Raw genomic sequence first — 20,346 nt, forward strand, 5'->3', positions numbered from 1 at the left:
TGTGTTTCTAGATGAGACCGAGGCAAAGCCGGTCATCATAAGCAACCTCTTGACAAAAGAAGAAGAAGCCCGTCTAATCATTGTGCTAAAAACCAATCAAGAAGCTATGGGTTGGACTCTTTCCGATCTAAAAGGAATTAGTCCATCCTATTGTATGCACAAGATTTTGATGGAGGAGGATTTCAAGCCGGTAGCTCAACCACAACGCCGCTTAAATCCTACCATGAAAGAGGTTGTAAGAAAGGAAGTGGTGAAGCTATTGGATGCGGGAATGATTTACCCGATCTCGGATAGTCCGTGGGTTAGTCCCGTGCACGTGGTTCCGAAGAAGGGTGGAATGACCGTAATCCGAAATGACAAAGACGAATTGATCCCGACTAAAGTTGCCACGGGGTGGAGAATGTGTATAGATTATAGACGGTTGAATACCGCGACTCGTAAGGACCATTTCCCACTCCCATTTATGGATCAAATGCTTGAAAGACTATCGGGCCAACAATACTATTGTTTTTTGGACGGCTACTCCGGGTACAACCAAATTGCGGTTGACCCGGTTGATCATGAGAAGACGGCTTTCACATGTCCGTTTGGAGTGTTCGCATACAGAAAAATGCCCTTTGGGCTGTGCAATGCACCGGCGACCTTCCAACGATGTGTCCAAGCCATTTTTGCCGATCTGATAGAGAAAACAATGGAAGTCTTCATGGATGACTTCTCGGTATTTGGTGGGACGTTTAGTCTATGCTTGGCAAATTTGAAGACGGTGTTGGAAAGATGTGTGAAGACCAATTTGGTGCTAAATTGGGAAAAGTGTCACTTCATGGTGACCGAGGGGATCGTGCTAGGCCACAAAGTCTCTAAAAGGGGGCTTGAAGTGGATAGAGCTAAGGTTGAAGTAATTGAAAAATTACCCCCTCCGGTGAATGTGAAGGGCATCCGTAGTTTTTTGGGGCACGCGGGGTTCTACCGGCGCTTCATCAAGGACTTCTCAAAGGTGGCTAAACCTTTGAGCAATTTGCTCGCCAAAGACCAGGTATTTCTCTTCACCGAAGATTGTTTGCAAGCTTTTGAGGTTTTAAAAGAAAAATTGGTTACCGCTCCAATAATAGTCGCTCCCGATTGGAATGAAAATTTTGAACTAATGTGTGACGCGAGTGACTATGCCGTTGGAGCGGTACTTGGCCAAAGAAAAGATAAAACTTTTCATGCGATACATTATGCGAGTAAGGTTCTTAACGAGGCTCAAATAAATTATGCCACAACGGAAAAAGAACTACTCGCAATAGTGTATGCGCTAGAAAAGTTTAGGTCCTATCTTATAGGGTCTAAAGTCGTTGTGTATACCGACCACGGGGCGATTAAATATCTGCTAACCAAGCCGGATTCGAAGCAAAGGCTCATCCGTTGGATCCTCTTGTTACAAGAATTCGATGTCGAAATCAAAGACAAGAAGGGGTCGGAAAACTTGGTAGCGGATCATTTATCCCGCTTAGTGAATGTCGAGGTTACCGCATCTGAAAAGGAAATCCGGGAAGAATTTCCTGATGAAAAATTGTTTAAGGTTCAAGTTAGGCCGTGGTTTGCAGACTTTGCAAACCACAAGGCTAGTGGTTTCGTGCCTGCCGACCTAACTTCGAACCAAAAGAGGAAGTTCCTTTCGGATGCGAAGTATTATGTTTGGGATGACCCATACTTGTTTAAGTTGGGTAGCGATAACCTGTTAAGGAGATGCGTAACTGGTGATGAAGCCCAGAGCATCCTTTGGCATTGTCACAACTCGCCTTATGGCGGACATTATAATGGGGTTAGAACGGCCACTAAAATTCTTCAATCGGGATTTTATTGGCCAACTATTTTCAAAGACGCACATATCCATGCGCAAAGTTGTGATAGCTGCCAAAGAAGCGGTGGGATAGGTAAGAGAGATGAGATGCCTCTCCAAAATATCCAAGAAGTGGAAGTGTTCGATTGTTGGGGCATCGATTTCGTAGGACCTTTCCCACCCTCTTACGGGAATGAGTACATGCTTGTAGCTGTTGATTATGTCTCCAAGTGGGTTGAGGCGATTGCCTCACCTCGGGCGGATGCCAAAACGGTGATAAAATTTTTAAAGAAAAACATCTTTTCCCGTTTTGGAACCCCCCGAGTGTTGATAAGTGACGGAGGGTCACACTTTTGCAATGCACCTTTGGAAACTATTTTAAAACATTATGGTGTGTCGCATAGGGTGACAACTCCGTACCACCCTCAGGCTAACGGGCAAGCGGAGGTCTCTAATCGAGAGATTAAGAGAATCCTAGAAAAAACCGTGTCTAATTCTAAAAAAGAGTGGTCCCAAAAATTGGACGAAGCATTATGGGCCTACCGTACGGCCTTTAAAGCTCCAATTGGCCTAACTCCATTTCAATTGGTATTTGGTAAAACTTGCCATTTGCCGGTTGAATTGGAGCACAAGGCCTTGTGGGCCCTAAAGTTTTTAAATTTTGAACATGAGTTGGCCGGTAACAAAAGGAAAGTACAACTACTTGAGTTGGAGGAGATGCGCAATGCCGCATACCACTCAAGTTGGTTGTACAAGGAAAAAGCAAAGAAGTATCACGACAAGAAGATCCGTAACAAAGAATTTGTGCCCGGACAATTGGTCCTATTGTTCAACTCCCGGTTGAAGTTGTTTCCCGGGAAGTTGAAATCAAAATGGTCCGGGCCATTTCGGGTGAAAGAAGTAAAAGAGTACGGGGCCATTGTCATTGAAGACATGGACAAGAAAGATAGTTGGACCGTGAATGGCCAACGATTGAAAGTGTATCTCGGCGGTCATGTGGATCGCGAGAGTTGTGCTCAGCCGCTCGATGCTCCTCTGTGAGCATCGCATCGTCGAGCTTAGCCGACGTTAAACAAGCGCTAGTTGGGAGGCACCCCAACATTGTAAGTATTTATTGTTTTATGTATCATGTTGAATTCTGTTACAGTGTGCTAAATCAGGCTGGATGACTTGCAAGTGCTGCATTTGCAAATGCACTTGCTGTCATGCTCGCTTGCAGCTCGCTAGGCGAGGCTGCAGCGAGCGCGCTCGCTGGCTGCTCGCTAGGCGAGACAGTAGCGAGCGCATCAGTACTGTTTTCTATAAATTTCTCAGCAGGGCATTTTGCCCCAAACCCTTAAAAACATTCTGAACGGCTTTGCTGAGAAAATTTTGCGAAGCTTCTCAAACTCTCGCATTCGCATCGCTATCACAAACCCTCGCTCCTTCCTATCGATTGCAAACTCTCTTCATTTTACATTTCCGAATCCGTGTAATTAAGGTTTGCCCTACTTCATTTTCTTTTTGTGTACTCTTAAATTCCGAATATGAATTGCAAATAGGATAAGTGTAGTATGGGAAATTGAGGTTGCATGTGATGTTGTGGAGTTTGCAATGTTTGGATACTTAGGTTTTCAAATTGGGGATTTCATTTATTTTAGGTTTTGCATGAAATTAGCCAATCCCCAATAGCATAGAACGATTATTTGTTTAAGAAATCATTAGGTTCTGATGTGGGAACCATTTGTGTATGGAAATTGGGGGAAAATTCTTTGAATATGCAGAAAATCCCAAAACCCGTAAGGTTCGCTAGCACTCGCTAGGCGAACCTGGGGCGAGCGTTCGCTGCAACTTCGCTAGGCGAAGCAGCAGCGAACATGGCAGTATTTTAAAATTATGCTTTGATGGCTAACCTGTTGTTTGGTGTGTGTTGTTTCTTTGTATCTTTTGCAGATGGAGTCTAGATCTGGAGCTGGTAAGAAAAGAAAGGGAGCATCGTCTACATCTCGAACGGTTCCTATTCAATTCGACCAAGACAAGTTTGTCGGCCCTAAACAGGCCGCCAGATACATCGCTCTGGAGAAGCGAAAAATACTTCCTGAGAAGCGTTTTCTGATCAACCCACAGGGCACTTACAGAACTTTCGCCGGGTTGATAGACGCCAAGAAGTGGGATAGGTTGATAAGTCCCTTAGAGCATTACGACATTACTACAGTGCGGGAGTTTTATGCTAACGCACTGCCCGACGACGACGAGCCCTTCACTTGGGTTTCTAGAGTTGCCGGGCGTGCAATTCCATTTGACCGGGATGCTATCAACCGAATCCTAGGGGAACCGCTCCAGCTGGGAGCTGACCAGAGAGACCAGTACCACACCGACCTCAGACTTCACAGAGATGTCCCTGCCATTACCGCCGACCTGCTTTTACCTGGGAAATCGGTTGAGCCGAACCCATCTGGGTTCCTGTGAGATATCACCGGGAGGACATGACTCCCATGGCTCAGCTGATACTACTCTTGGTTTTGACCAACATCCAGCCCAAATCACACACCTCTACTGTGCCGATCCCAGTGGCACATTTAGTCCATTCCATCCTCACAAATGTCGAGATAGATGTGGCGAGGATAATCGCCAATGAGCTGAAGACCGTCGTCGAGAGCGGGCTTAAGTCGGGGGCTCGTGTTAATTGTCCCCTGGCCTTCCCGTGTTTGATTATGAGCTTATGTGTTCAGGCTAGGGTGAGGCTTCCGTCTCGTGGGCAGGTTCGAATCCCGGCACCTATCGATGATAGGTATGTGGCTAAATACTGTAGAGCTAAGACTACCGGTGGCAGTGCAGCCTCAGGAAGTACTCGGGCTGCTGATGGTCCTAGTGCTTCTTCTCCCGGACTTGATCTGTACCTGCGGGCTGTGTGTGACTACAGTTTTGAGTGGATGGCAGCATCCCAGCGAGCTATGATTGATATGCACAACAGTATGCAGAGGTTGGAACTGCAAGGTAATGACCCCTCCGGTGCTCGAGCATTGTTGGCGCGTGAGCAGTTTATGCTTAACGCTAATTGGCCTGTGGACAGGCCAGTCTATGGTGAGGGGGAGGGAGCTGAAGCTGATGTTGATGATGATGTTGATGATGAGGCTACCGGTTCTGAGGCCGGTAGCGAAGAGGAGTCCTGAGCCCTTAGTGGGTTAAGTTTTTGTATTTTTTCAGTTTTTATGTTATTTCTATTTGTATCTTCGGATTTTGTATTTTGACCATGGTGTTGTACTATTGGGGTGTTTTGTCCCCCACGAACAAATTTATATTTTCAGTTAATGTTATTTATTTTTTGTTTTTAATTTTGTGTGTTTAATAAATTTTTGGTTGATTGAGTGGCAAACCCTTCTAGATTGGTTGCTCCTCAAGAAGTACCCAATGAAGGTGCATCCGAGCTTGGATGGCAATGATAAGAATAAACAAGTGAATGAAGCTAAGGTACATGGTTACCGTCGGCTAGAATTTTAGAATGCATTACGAACTTTACTCTTTTTGGTAAATTGAATATTGTCTTTTTGCAACATAATTGAATGAATGCTTCATCTAGAACTTAAAACCACAAATTGTGAGGAAACCTCCATTGTTCACTTAAATGTTGGATTCTAATAAGTTTTGTTGATTCATGTGATTCATTATTTGTCTTTTATTATTGTGAAATTGTGGAAGCAATTAGAAATGATCAAGGCACTTGTTTTCTTTCGAGCACAACTACATCCAAAAACAACTTACCTGTGAGCAGAGAGAGTATTTGTTAACCCCTTTGAGCCTAAACAGTTGAATCTCGGCTTGAAATAAAGCGAGATCTCAAAAATCTTTTTTTTACAACCCGAAAAATCTTGATTATTGTTCTTTTTCCGTAAAAAGTTAAGAGCATTCACTTAGGGTGTGGAAGAAATAAGTTGGGGAGAACGAAAAAGAATTGGTAAGTACCACAACTCTTGAAAAAGAAAAGAAAAAACCGAGCAAGCATAGAAAAATATATGTATAGAAAATATAGAAAAGAAACATCTGTTTATATATATGATGTGAAAGAAAAGAACAAAAATAAAAGAATGAAAATGAATGCTTGCTTGGAAGAAAAAAATAAAAATGGAGTTGTGGAATATGTGTTGTGAAGGTTACAAATAAGAAACAAATGAAACAAAGTCGAGTAGTGTGAATAATACTGTGAATGTCTCTTTTGCATCGGCACTTTCGTTTCAATGGCCTTAGAAATGACCCTTGTTTGTTAACCTAACCAAGCTTCAACCGAAAAGCCCTTAGTGATCTTTATGCTTCCACAGTACCATTTTTTAATTATTAGACATTGTATGAATCTGTTTGATTTCTTCATTATTTGTTAGAGAGTGAGATTAGTCCCGCGGTTGCAAACGCGCAAAATCTTCATTCCTTATTCGAAGAGGAGAGATAGGATGATTCATTCAGAATAGTATTGTTGTAGATAGATAAATATTTTGCATTGCTCTTTAAGTTTTAGTTCCTAGGTATTATTTTATTCGAACCGTTGGGAACTTGTATTTGCTGATTTCGCTTGTGTTTGAGCCGTTTATCCAACTTCGGAGAAACCGTTTCTTAAAGCAAATCCTCTTGTCCTTCAAGAGGCATACTTTGCTTGAGGACAAGCAAGAATCTAGTTGGGGAGAGTTGTTAGATGCCCAAAAGTGCTTATTTGAGCTATCATATGTGGGCATCTTTCACTCTTTTTCCTTGCTAAAATTGTCAAAACCACATTTGTTTTACATGGAATGCATTACATTGATAAACAAGCTTGGTGCCTTTGATGTGTGTGTTATTGTGCAGGAAAGGCATGAATTAATTGATAATAAAGACACAAGAGAATTGGCAAAGGAACCAAAGCATACAAGCATTTCATTTGCCTGCTCGCTAGGCGAGGCTGTGGCGAAGCTTTTGGTTCGCTAGGCGAGCTCCTGGCGAAAAGCTCCATTAAATTAGCAAATTAATTCGCTAGGCGAGCTCAAGGCGAATGTGGTAGCGAGTTCATTCTGTTTTGGTGAAAAACGCAGCCAGCACTCACTCGCTAGGCGAAGCTCTAGCGAGTCCCCAGCGAGCATTCCAGTAGCAAAACCTCTCAACCTCGCTGGGGCGAGGTTGAAGCGTGTCCTTCGCTAGGCGAAGGTATGTTCGCTAGGCGAAGGTATGTTCGCTAGGCGAACATGACAGTTCACCAAGACCCTGTTTTCTCTGAGCGCAGGGGCCTTTTGTGCCCATTTTAGACCCTCGCTAGGCGAGCCATTCTGCTCGCCTAGCGAACATGACAGACCAGCTGAGGTCTATAAGTAGCAGGTGCCACTTTTGAGCACCATACCTCATTTTTACCAACTTTTCCATTTCTGTACTTTTTCTAGATATTTTTGCAGCATTGTTTTGGGAGCTTTTATGCCCCAATTTCCATTTCTCTTCATCTAGCAACCATCTTCCACAAAAAGAAGGTGGATTCCCATCCAACTTCGATTATTCGACTTGGATGTTGATCAACCTTCTTTCCTTACTTGCCGACCAAGCTACCATGAAAATGAGTAGCTAAGTCATCCATTTGTCAAGGTTAGATGTAGGTGATTACTAGCTTTGTGTGTAAATGTAAGGATCCTCATATGTAAACTCTTTAACGGTAAATATATGATGAAAACTTTGTTTCTATTTAAAACTCTTTGTGTTGGTTTATGATCGAGAGATGTTTACCGACTCTTGACCTAGGTTTTCATCCAAACTTGTTTGTTAGCTAGAGATAGTAACGAATGATTTTGTTCACCATAAGGTTGAACCAAAAAGTTGTCATTTTGATAGATTGTGTTCGAGAGAAACAATGGATCAAAATGGCAAAACTCACAATATGTGTTCGAGAGAAACATATTGAGAGGACTTTGTGAAATGATTTATCATCTAAAGGAGTTTATAAGATTGTTGACCGAGCAAATACATGCAAAGTGATCATTGAAACCTAACTTTGACAATATTTCTCATATTAATCAAAACATAACTTTTACCGCAATTAATTACTTTGTATGCAAGATAACTTGATTAAAACCAAAACCCTATTGTCACATTAAGTTAAGATTAATACAACCATCGAACGGCGGTGATATCTTACAATCCCTGTGGATACGATAACAAAAACCCGACACGAAATATACATTTCAACAATGCGCATAAAGTGTTCCAGAATCATTGGTTTCTTGTCGAATAGGTAATTAAAACATAGTGAAATGGTGAACGATCAATAGGCAGTAGATGCGTATAAGAAATTGGAATAGGATTAAAGCGGGGACGTCTCCTCCCTTGATCGTTTCTCCCTTTACTGATATGCTTCTGCTTTTGTTTTTGATTTCCTTGAGTGGGCTTCTGATTAGGTAGCAGATACTGTTCTTGGGGATAAACCGACAAAATTCTTGTAGTTACATTCTAGATTTTATCCGTCTTCAGTTTGTTCTCAGTTTTCTCACCCATCACAACTTGATCTGAGAAGTCTGTTGTCATGCTGTCCTGGAAAAATTCCAGAATCATGTCAACCTTGCCTTAGGCGTGAACCAAGATTTCTTTGCACATAACCTCTTCCATGATTCTTTGGCAATCAACGTCGGGGAATCATCGTCTTCTGGATGAGGAGGGGAAAAGGTGAGCTTTCTGGTTTGTATGCATGAATTGCAAATGCATGAGTGTATGCATATGTTAGGGGTGGAATGCAAATAAAATCTGCAACATCCATTAATTTTCAAAGGATCGATGATGTAATAATTTAAGTTCAAAAATATGGTATATACACAATGATGCAATAATATTATGCGATAATGTAGGTTAAAAGTTCAACATGCTTTGGATAGTCTGTTTATGATTCTCAATGAAGGTTCAAAAGTTCGACGCAATCATGGTTTTCGAGGAATGTAGAGTCTATGGTTTCCTACAAAAAAATCCCATATTCCCTCACCGGTAGGTTCTAGTCTTCAAAGGGTAGTCCCTAAAAGGCATCCCAGAGTCATGGATCCAAATGAAAATACCTTGCGGTAGAAAATTCTTGTAGCACAATGGTACTTCTAAGTGAACGTATTCTGGGTGTGGGTCTCGTGCCAACCCAACGCACGAAACGCAGGTCAACACGACTATCCACGATTCTATCCTATATGCACACTCAAGCTCGAGTGTAGAGTTTTTCTCAAATCACAAAGCCCATCCCACAATGCTATAAATGAAGCAAAGCTATAAAGATAAATGCTCTAACCAACGAAGAGGCAAACTGCAATACCCATTAGTTCACCATATTCCGGATAACCTGTTTGTACTTCTTGACATAGGTTCAAAGGTCTGACGTATGCATGATGGAAGGGTATGTAGGGTCTTGGTTTCCTACAAAAACCCAATATCCCCTCATAGATAGGTACTAGTATTCAAAGGAGAAGGTTCCTAAAAAGGTCCCTTAGAGTCATTGACCCTTTTTGAGATACCATTGCCTAGGACGAGTGACTCGTCGAACAATGATGCTCCCAAAAGAATCTACTCTAGATGTGGTGTCTTGTGCCGACCCAGGTTGAGGCCTAACTCCAAGTAGGTCAACACGACTCTTGCCATTATACTATCACGTGTTTATGCTCAAGCTCGAGTATACAACTCTTCTCTCATGTAACAATAATCCCAGCCCACAACACAGAATATAATAGATATCCAGAATAAAAAATATTTAAAGCAATAAAGAATGAAATAAATAACATAAAGATAAGGAAAGTAAATCATAAAGATAAACACCTAAACATGCAACGAAAGTAACCAAAACTAGGCTTGACTTGCTTATCGACTCACCAACAGAGTCGCTAGCTTTCGCGCTGCAAAAAATTTCTGAGTGCATCGCACGTTCAAGGATATAATAGAGTCTTCACCAAACTTTATTTATTCCAAAAGGAAAGGGAAAATATCGGTAAAACTAAGAGGAAGAGAAATGGGTAAGGAAGTCGGTTATGCAAAGGGAAGGTATTAGAACTCCTCACAGTCGTTGTACTCAACGAGAATCATTTTGATTGTTCTTTTCATGAATGAGTGTTATTATCTAAAGGTTGCTTCCGAATGATCTAAAGAAAGGGGGAAACAGAGGTTTAATAATTAGTGTGGTGAAATAGTTATGTAATGATATTGATCCTTTTAATAAGTATGTTTCTTTTGTTCATACAAGAGACATTTCAGTAGCCAATTATTCAATGCTCTGACACAACCTTTCTGAGCACTTATTCAACCAGCAAATTGAAGAGTACAATTGATAAGCTCTTTATTTCTTTAAAACAAGTGTCTTTCTTTTTATTTTAATTTTAAAATTAATGATCTATTTCTTCGATTATATTTAACAACTGAGAGATTAAATTATCATATTGTACAATAAAAGTACTCGTTATTCAGATTTTACCTGAAACCTAAATTATATGTAGCCTCTCCAAAGTCTTATGCATCATTCTCTGGGATTGATTGTAAGATAGAAAAAATCTTCAATGTTCTTCAATATTGAACAAAATATTTTTTCCCGCCCTTTCAATATATCTCACATAATGATGTTGTTGTATTTTTGTAATAAACTTCCTATGTTATCAATTAAAGAAAATATTGAAAACTTTGATGTTTTCCTCGTTTGATAATATTGAGAAATTTATTCCTAAAAACAATCATCCATTTCTCTTTCACGTTCTCTTTCATGTTCTCTATCATGTGAAAACATTTCCCATGAAAATATTTGTTCAAGATAATGAACTCTCTCTGAGATGGATTGCAAGTACAGAAAAAAATTGCTTATTTGGAACATATAACTTATCATAAATTTGAAAATATAGGTTATTCTCCAAGAATCCATTATCAAACTCTGGATTTGTTTAAACAATTTGTTTTAATATTTTGTTTAAACAATGTAAAAATATTTATAAAAAAAAGCATTCTCGGTCTTTAACAGAAACCCAGAGGTATCTGGAGCTTGAGTTGGAACACATTTTATTATTTTTTATTTATTTAAAAAGAAACACATTTTACCTCGATTTTCAGTAATAACTAAGGTAAAATATAATCATGTTTATTTAGTTTCTTCACCATCCTTAAACAAATATTTGTCGTACATTTAATAAGTATCAACACTCAAGACACTTCCACTAGTGATCCTCGTGAAACCTAAAAGCCTCATAAAGAATTCTGAATATTAGTGAATCCACAAGACACCCAAACGTTATTCTGAAACCCTCTATGATTAATAAGAGTGCCATGAGATTTTACAAAGTAAAAATATCAATGTAATAGATTGCAAGAGCAGAAAAAATGTAGGTTTTTAATATGTGGTTGATGAGACTGTATTTACTTTGCCAAAATTTTATGTGATGGATTGTATGTGAGGAAAAAAAATTGGTTCGAGGTTTGTGTTCTAACATAATCTCGTAAATGAATATTTGTTTTATTTATCTAGCCATAGAGAATATATTGTATTCAACATTTGATCTTCCCCAAGATTCAATGAAACGAGGATCCAACATTTGTTCATCCCCAAGATATCAAGTATTTGTTCTTTACTCACAACGATGACGATGAATCAGATTCAAAATTTGTTATCTATTTTACTTTAATACTCTGTGTAGACAATGTATATATATATATATATATATATATATATATATATATATATATATATATATATATATATATATATATATATATATATATATATATATATATATATATATATCTTTTCCCTCAATTTTGTCACTAAATGTATATGGTGTTAGTTTGGAAAATATAAAAAAACTATTGTTGAGGTTCAAACCCATGACTATTTAAACTAAAACCCCTCAATTATTTTTTAGCCGAGGGGTAAATTTCTCACTTTTCATGTCACTTTTGGTTACCTCGGCATTGTAATCGAGGTGAAATCCATTTCGTGCTCGACATGACATATGTTATTTGTAGTAGTTCCGATTTCAAATAAACTTGAACAAAGTGTCTCAAATTTGAAATCCACCCAACACATATAATACAATCATTTGGATTTTGAGGTGGGGCAGTGTTTAGTTGAAAAATGTTTCCCAAAAGTCATATCTTGTAAGATCAATACACACTCTTTCATACACACTTGCTGTGATATGACCCATTTCAGGGAAGCTCATCCATTTTTCCTCCGGTGTCGGTCCAATAATGCAAGGATAAACATATTCATAAATTGTATCAAAATTTACTCTTTTTTTTTCATTATAGCAGTGTGTATGATTATTTATGGCCTCGCAAAACTTAGATATGTTGAGGCAGACAAGTATGTGATCCTCTTCTCCTTTACTAAGCAAAGTAGAAACAACTTAAAAATCATAATTGCCGTCATCCTTAACATTGACGATCCGTTCAATGTATTTTTGCATAGAAATCGACGTCTCTTGAAGAATAAAATTTTTGCTTATGCGAGCTCCTTTGAAAATAATTTTTTTGGAATTTTTATTTTGGAGAATCAGGAGGAAATTTCTCAACCTGTTCAAAATATGAAGTAGACCGTACCGTTGAATTGTCACTTAGTGTAGGTTTGACCTTCTTAGGAGAATATTTTGTATTTACCGGTTGTGAGGGTGGTTTGAAGTCTGTGGTTTCCAGATAAGAAATCTTTTTCAATTTCTCTTTGATATGGAGTTTCATATTGTCACCTGCTTCCAAAAATATCTCTTGTATCACTTCCATTCTGAAATTCTGGTATCAAATATGAGATGTCGAACGTAATGTTACGACACTGATATCTGAGTAATGCAAACAAAATAAAGATAGAGAAAAGTAATGCAAGATACACAAGCAATTGTTAACCCAGTTCGGTCCAACTCCCCTACATCTGGGGGCTACCAAGCCAGGAAGGAAATTCACTAAAATAGAATTAGTTCAAAGACTCTCCGTACACTTCAACAAGTTACAGTCTTTCTCACCTAATCTCTACCCGTGCAATTTCTACCTAAGCACTCTTAGATATGAGAACCCACTCACTTCCCTACAATCACACCTGTGATCTTAAACAACAATCCCTTGAGAAAAGAAAACACTTTTCAAAAACACACTCTTGATTTTACTTCACAGTTTCAATCAAGAAGACACACTCTTGATCTTGCTTCACAGCTTTGATCAAGAAGACACACACTTGATCTTGCTTCACAACTTTGATCAAGTAGACACACACTCTTTCTTAACATCTTTAGAGTGACAAATTACAACCACAAATCAGTCCAATTCAATCATCAAAAGATGACTTGAATGGCTTACAAGTCTTACGACTAAACAGACACAAACCTTAGCTCTCTGACCATATTTTGCTCAGTACTGGTTGTGTGTTCAAACAGGTTTTCTAAGTCCCTTTTTATAGAAGCTTTCAGCTGGGCTTGGACATCTTGAAAACCCTAAATCTATTTTCCAATCAAATCTTTTTATAACAGCTGGTTAGATCTCCTTGGAAAATAAGTAAATCAGGTCGCAATCCATGATTGAATGCGCCAGCTAATCATATCTTCAATCATACAAAGATTGCCATTAATTGTGCAATCACAAAACACCATACATTCATACTGAATGTTCTGTGTACAGGATGTCATGACATCGGGTCTGACATCCTGAAAAAATCCTGCATAATTCAATACTCTTTGTTTTACCAAAATTGCTGCCAACACTAAGAATCAACACATTAAGTTAAGATAGAGATATTCGACTTTTCGTATTTGATGACACCATCATCATCAAACCTGAGCCTTTTCCAGTGAGGAATAGTTCATCCATTCTTATCGGGATTTAAAGTTTCACCTTTTTATATATAAGAAAAACAAATGGGTAAGCATACGTTTTCTTAAGTGTGCAACCACACTTTGAGCTATTGGAACCTACATTCTCAGCTCGTTTGACTTCATGAAAAATATAATTCTGTCTTGCTCGAGATATATTGTCGACCAACTAAGAATAAAAATTGTTGTCTTTGAATATATGTTCCAACACTGTGACATTACGACCAAATGATATATGTATCTCATTATGATAATTTTGGATCATTTGGTTCATAGAGTCCCAATCTCTACACAAATCACCCTTACTATTTCCCACACAATTCTTTACTGTAACATGGGAATACTTAACTCGATTTGTTGTTGTATTTCCAAGGTGTCTAACCCGATCGGTCCAAGCATATACAATCTTCTCCTTCACCTGGTCTAAAATTGTACTTTCAACATATTTCAATAAATCTGGATATATCTCACACACCTTCCTGAAAAGTATAAGAACATTGGCATATAACTCTTTTGTAGAATAATTTATTATAATATTTGATGCATCAATTATTCTTTCCACTACCGCAATTACTCTTTTGTATAAGAACATTTGACCATTTTTGTCTCCGACCTTTATCTGTTTCGTCCCTACCGCAATTTTAATCCAGCTTCTCACATTATTTGTTAAGTGATACCTACATAGTAATGCATAGGAAGTAGGGGAATATCTATGAAACTGAATTCATCAAAGTGGTATCACGGTTGGTGACAATTACTTTCAGCATGTCTTCTCTGTCCTTCAGTGTTGCCCGACACACCTCTAAAACCCAAGTAACATTCTCCCATTTCCTGTCTCTAGAAATGAAAAGCCGAAAGAATAAGTTTTCTCAATAGAGGTAACACCAATAATTTCCAATAGCGGAAGCCTCTACTTGTTGGTAATATACATTGAATCAATGATGAGAATAATAGGATATATGTTGAACAACTTGATGGAATCAGGACGAGTCCAAAATATATCTTTAACGGTTACTCCATCCTCGCACTTTTGATACCTAGACACATAACTATTATCATTAAAAAGTTTCAAGAGTTGTTGCATTTCAGTTCTATCCCCCCATTATCTCCTTTTTATTTTGGGCCCGAATATTGTAGACTTTCCTGATATTTGCGATATTTTTGGGTCTTTTATGTTTCAAAGTTGCATGTATGTTTTTCGGTTGCACTATATTCAGTGTCTTGTCTGAAACACATTCCTTCTCTGCTGACATGAGGCGACTTGGAACTGGATGTCCAACTAACTTTTCACACATGTCATGGTTATGTAAACCACATACCACATTAAATCTCCATTTATTATTTCCCAACATATAACCATGCAACATAAAGGGACACTCACATTTTCTTGAACAAGTGTCATCTTGTTTGAAATTCCAAAGAGGAATTTTATACTTCCCACCTCTTTCGCATTTCATTGTCACAAATGCATATCTTATATCCGAAGCATTATCAAACCTCCTGATTACAACAACAAATCCCAATTTGGATGCCTCCGTACAAAATTTAAACTCTTATTCATTTGTAAATTGGTTTCCAATATCTACCTCCTTCACAATAACATGTTTTGCATTCGGAGACACAATAGGTTTGAGGAAAACATAGGGGTGCACCAACATAAAATGTTCCAAAACAAGTTAAGTTGAAAATATATTAGTCGCAAATGAAAACAGACAGACTCTAGAAATGTATTTTCGGAGGAATTGATACAGAATCCGAAAATACTTTTCCAGATATGACGTAAGTTATCAGCTACAAAACAAGATTAATGTGAGCAATGAAACTTTGAAACAAATGATCTTTACCTTGAATTCGAACTTCTTTTCCTCTTTTTGATGTGATGAAACACAAGACTGAAGGTTTGGAGTGAAAATCGTGATTGAGAATTGTAGGATTTTTTGAAATGGTTATGAGAAAAACGGGTATGGATTCTGATCATGCATGTGTCTGTTTTACTAAAGTCACCTTTGGTATTTCCAAAAATGTATCTTTGAATATGACTGACATGCAAAGGTGATAGATTTTTAATTCTCGCTTCAAAACTACGGAAATACATTTTTGGAAACTCCAATGGAATGCTTAGTGATCAATAAATTGATTGGATTTTTTCCGGAGATGAATATTCGAAATAATATTTTGTTTTAAATTAGGGTGATACTCATTTAAGACATTATTCAATGAGGCAAACGGTGTTACATTTTCAAATTCTGATGGACAATTACAAATTTTCGTACAGTGATTTTCCACCAATCCAATCATAAACATAATAAAAAATTCCATAATATGGACTAAGAAGAATAAAAAATTCTTCTAACTATAGTTCTCTTCCAAATCTAATTGCAGACATTTCAACCTAATAACGCACCTAGCTTCCCAAAATGCAATGTGGGCGCATGAACAAGTCAACTCATTCTCGCTACTGAAGTCCGATGGAAGTTTCATATTAGAGATGTTATTGATAAAATCTACAAGGCCGTGGTAGAGATGGATCTTTCTCAATGGAGTAATTTTAAACCTATTATTACAATGTAAATGATTTTGTTTTGTTACTTTGAGCTTGTTTAGAATTATTCAATGATGATGCATTACTGATTGGGTTTCAATTTGGCTTTACATACTTTTTACAAGTAGAATATTCCAATCAATATAGATTCAGATTTCTCCAATTCCTAAAGTTCTTGCTACGAAATAGATTCTATGTTCCATTCACTTCATTGCAAGTAAATCATGATGACTTGTGTTCCATTCACTTCCTAACCCTAATTTTTTTTATAGAAATTTATGGTTACTTGTTCACTATGATTTGTTAGTTTTGATGACATCTCTTAATCCTAGAAATTATTTTCCTTGATTTATAATCTTGACATTAGATGTAACTGTGAGGTATGCTTATGTGAGTCTTTGTAGCATCATGAAGTTAATGCTTACAATGTTCAAATTCAAAATGCTGCTACATATGAATTCAATGCAAGTCTGTTCTAAACTATCTACAGATGAATTGAGTTAACTTGATCAAATGGATGATTCAAATTGCATCAATAAATGATATATCAAACTTCAACATTTAGCTATGTATGTATCCATCTTTACCTACATTGTGTTTGATTCTCGTGTTTTCAATTATGTTTAATGTGTGTTCATTCATTTAATCAATTACATATTATGTTTATCACTTCTAATCAATGCAAACTCATATGTTACCCACTTTTTCAGCCATTATTCGGTCAAAATGGTGTAGTTCTTAACAATATAATCTCAATGGAGACAATACTAAACTCAATTTTTTATTATTTGGTACAATCGATACAATTGTTGTACGTAGGTTTGATTGAGTGATAGTTGCACTAATCATATTGTTAATCTACTATATGTGTATTAATTTGTTTCGATATACTTATATTTTTTTCGAGTCTATATATATTCTTCTTCTGCATATGAAAGGTAACTGTTAACTAGATTTAATAATCAAATATTTGGTGACAAAAAAGAATTTAAAGGTTATTTTGTGTGTTGATGTTGGTGATATGAAGTTAAATCCGTAGAATCACCAAAACAGCTAAAGAAAATACATAATATAGACTTATGAATTAGCACCATGACCATACATACACAATTACACTAGAACCAAAATTAGGCTCTTAACCCAATGTAGATTGTTTTATTGACAAATAGAAGCTGAAATACAAATTAACAACAATAATGTTTAACATAATTCAATGAAAATTTTTACACAACTTTAGCCCGGAGCTTAATAGATGGGAGGTGGGGGTGAGTTATAGAGGTAGGGATGATATGGAGGAGGTGATGGAGATGGTGGAGGTGGAGATTTGTAGTAGTATGGAGGAGGCGGTGAAGGTGAAGGTGGTGGTGGTGACTTGTAGACATATGGTGGAGGAGGTGATGGAGAAGGTGGCGGTGGAGATTTATAGTAGTATGGAGGAGGTGGTGAAGGAGAGGGAGGTGGTGGTGACTTATAGAAATAGGGTGGAGGAGGTGATGGAGATGGCGGGGGTGGAGATTTGTAAACATATGGAGGAGGGGGGGAAGGGGATGGTGGAGGTGGAGATTTGTACACATATGGAGGAGGAGGTGAAGGAGAAGGAGGAGGAGGGGACTTATAATAGTATGGTGGTGGAGGAGAAGGGGATGGTGGAGGCGGGGACTTATAAACATATGGAGGAGGTGGTGAAGGTGATGGAGGCGGTGGTGACTTGTAGACATATGGAGGAGGTGGTGAAGGGGAAGGCGGTGGTGGTGACTTGTAGATGTATGGAGGTGGCGGTGAAGGAGATGGTGGAGGAGGAGACTTATATATGTATGGAGGTGGTGGGGAAGGTGATGGCGGGGGTGGGGACTTATAGACGTATGGAGGAGGAGGTGAAGGTGAAGGAGGAGGAGGAGACTTATAAGCATACGGAGGTGGTGGGGATGGAGATGGTGGAGGTGGTGACTTGTAGACATATGGCGGTGGAGGAGAGGAAGATGGAGGCGGTGGAGACTTGTACACATATGGTGGTGGTGGTGAAGGAGATGGTGGAGGAGGAGACTTATAAACATAAGGAGGAGGTGGGGATGGATATGATGGAGGTGGAGAATTATAAATATATGGAGGAGGTGGTGATGGGTATGGTGGGGGTGGCGACTTGTAGACATATGGGGGCGGAGGTGAAGGGGAAGGAGGTGGTGGTGACTTATAGACATATGGTGGAGGTGGTGAGGGAGATGGTGGAGGAGGTGACTTGTAGATATATGGAGGTGGTGGTGATGGAGAGGGTGGTGGTGGACTCTTGTAAACATATGGCGGAGGAGGTGAAGGAGATGGAGGAGGTGGTGACTTGTAAATATATGGAGGAGGAGGTGAGGGAGATGGAGGTGGTGGAGACTTATAAACATATGGTGGGGGTGGTGAAGGAGATGGTGGAGGAGGAGACTTGTAAACATATGGAGGGGGTGGTGATGGAGAGGGTGGTGGTGGACTCTTATAGATATATGGTGGGGGAGGTGAAGGAGATGGAGGAGGTGGTGACTTGTAGATATATGGAGGTGGAGGTGAAGGGGATGGAGGTGGTGGTGAGTTGTAAACATATGGTGGAGGAGGAGAGGGAGATGGAGGTGGAGGAGACTTGTAGAAATAAGGTGGTGGTGGTGATGGAGATGGTGGAGGTGGAGATTTGTAGTAATATGGAGGGAATTTGTCGACATAAGGAGATGATGGGGGTGGAGACTTGTAGTAATATGGTGGTTGTCGTCCTTGATTTGGAGGTGTTGGATAGTAAGGCTTATCATCATCCGCAACAACAGTGCTAGCAATTAAGCATAACGCAATTGCATAGAAGAGTTGAGGCCAATGCCTCAACCCAAGTGAGCTTCCCATATTCTGTAAGTTTATGTATTTTTGTAATCAATTTTTTGGAAGAATGTTTGCTAGTTACTGTGATTGTTTAAGTTTGTATTGTAACTCTTTATTTATAGTGTTTGCCCAATCATAGATTATAGGATTTCTGAATATTTCAAATACATGGCTTAATGATTTAAGTTATATTATTATTTCAACTTTCAAGGATGGTGTACATCCTATAGTACCAGCATTTTGTATTTTAAAATATAATAATGTATTGTGGTTTTCAACTATATGAGTTTATGTTTTTCCAGAACACGGACATGAACATAGTCAATGAAGAGAGTAGGTGATAATGGGAATGTAATGTTGAATGAGCTATTTTTTATTAAAACGCGTCAAAGGAGGCTTAGTTCTGATTGTAGAGAGAGGAAATGGCAAGCACGTTTGGAAATCTGAATGTGAAAACAGTTTATAAAGTTAAATTAATTCCAAATTGCCAGAGTTTTCTAATGTCTTATATTGTGATCAATTAATACATATTTCTGGATTATAAAAATGAAAATCCTCTTTATTGTTATAGTTTCTACGTCAATATTCTTGATGAATTAATAAACTAACTCAGCCTAATTACTTGTCAATATGGTACTCTATATAGTTACTTAAAATGCATTTGACTTAGTGTATAAAAGTTACTGTGTCATATTTTCATAATTCTCGTAATCACTGTCATGTAAACATTTAGCCCTTTTTGCATTAATCTCATTCAAGTACAGAGACTTTATATAGTACTTACAAATTCATGGTCCCTATACTACTTATGGTATACTACACAATATAAAAAAAGTTACTTATTTATAAAAACGAAATCTGTCTTTATTGTTATAATTTCTTCGCCAATATTCTTGATGAATTAATAAACTAACTCAACTTATTTACTTGTCAATATGGTATAATTACTTGCCAATGTGGTATAAGTTACTTAAAATGCATTTGACTCGATGTATATAAGAATGTATTATTTTCATAATTCTTGTGATCATTGTCATTGTATTTAGGCCCTTGCTTAAAACAACTATAAATCTTTGATCAGTTATCAGTTCCACGGTGGAAATGTTTGAAATATTGAAATTCTCGGGTTGCTTTTCTCACCTTTAGTGGTGACCAGCTACCATATTAAAATTCAGAATTGTTCTACACAAATCTAAAAGAATATTTCCATTCGAACCTCATAGACACCATATCTCTTCATAAATGAGTCACACCCATTTTGTTATAAATTAATACGGAAATGTATCTCTGTAAATTTACTTGCATAATATCACTTAGACAGTAAGATTTGACACTTGGGCGTTGTTGAGTTGTACCTT

The 20,346-nt window shown here is 38.1% G+C and overlaps 1 protein-coding gene across 6 annotated transcripts in view; it reads right to left on the reverse strand.

Annotated features, from left to right (window-relative positions):
* LOC127106833 (extensin-2) overlaps positions 1–19,127 on the reverse strand; it is a 77,209-nt gene extending 58,082 nt beyond the window's left edge. Inside the window, exons 1-2 of one of the 6 annotated variants that reach the window (XM_051044137.1) lie at positions 18,586–19,123; positions 17,258–18,393 (exon numbers count right to left, since the gene is read on the reverse strand). In XM_051044137.1, coding sequence (XP_050900094.1) covers positions 17,387–18,393; positions 18,586–19,012 — 1,434 coding nt within the window. In that variant the 5' untranslated portion in view covers positions 19,013–19,123 and the 3' untranslated portion in view covers positions 17,258–17,386. Of the gene's footprint in view, positions 1–17,257 lie in introns of those variants that run through there. The other 5 variants (XM_051044138.1, XM_051044133.1, XM_051044134.1 and 2 more) reach the window with 5 other exon arrangements.
* Positions 19,128–20,346: the final 1,219 nt, after the last annotated feature.

The sequence above is a fragment of the Lathyrus oleraceus genome, chromosome 7 (genome assembly GCF_024323335.1).
Source record: "Lathyrus oleraceus cultivar Zhongwan6 chromosome 7, CAAS_Psat_ZW6_1.0, whole genome shotgun sequence".
Taxonomy (NCBI): Eukaryota; Viridiplantae; Streptophyta; class Magnoliopsida; order Fabales; family Fabaceae; genus Lathyrus; species Lathyrus oleraceus.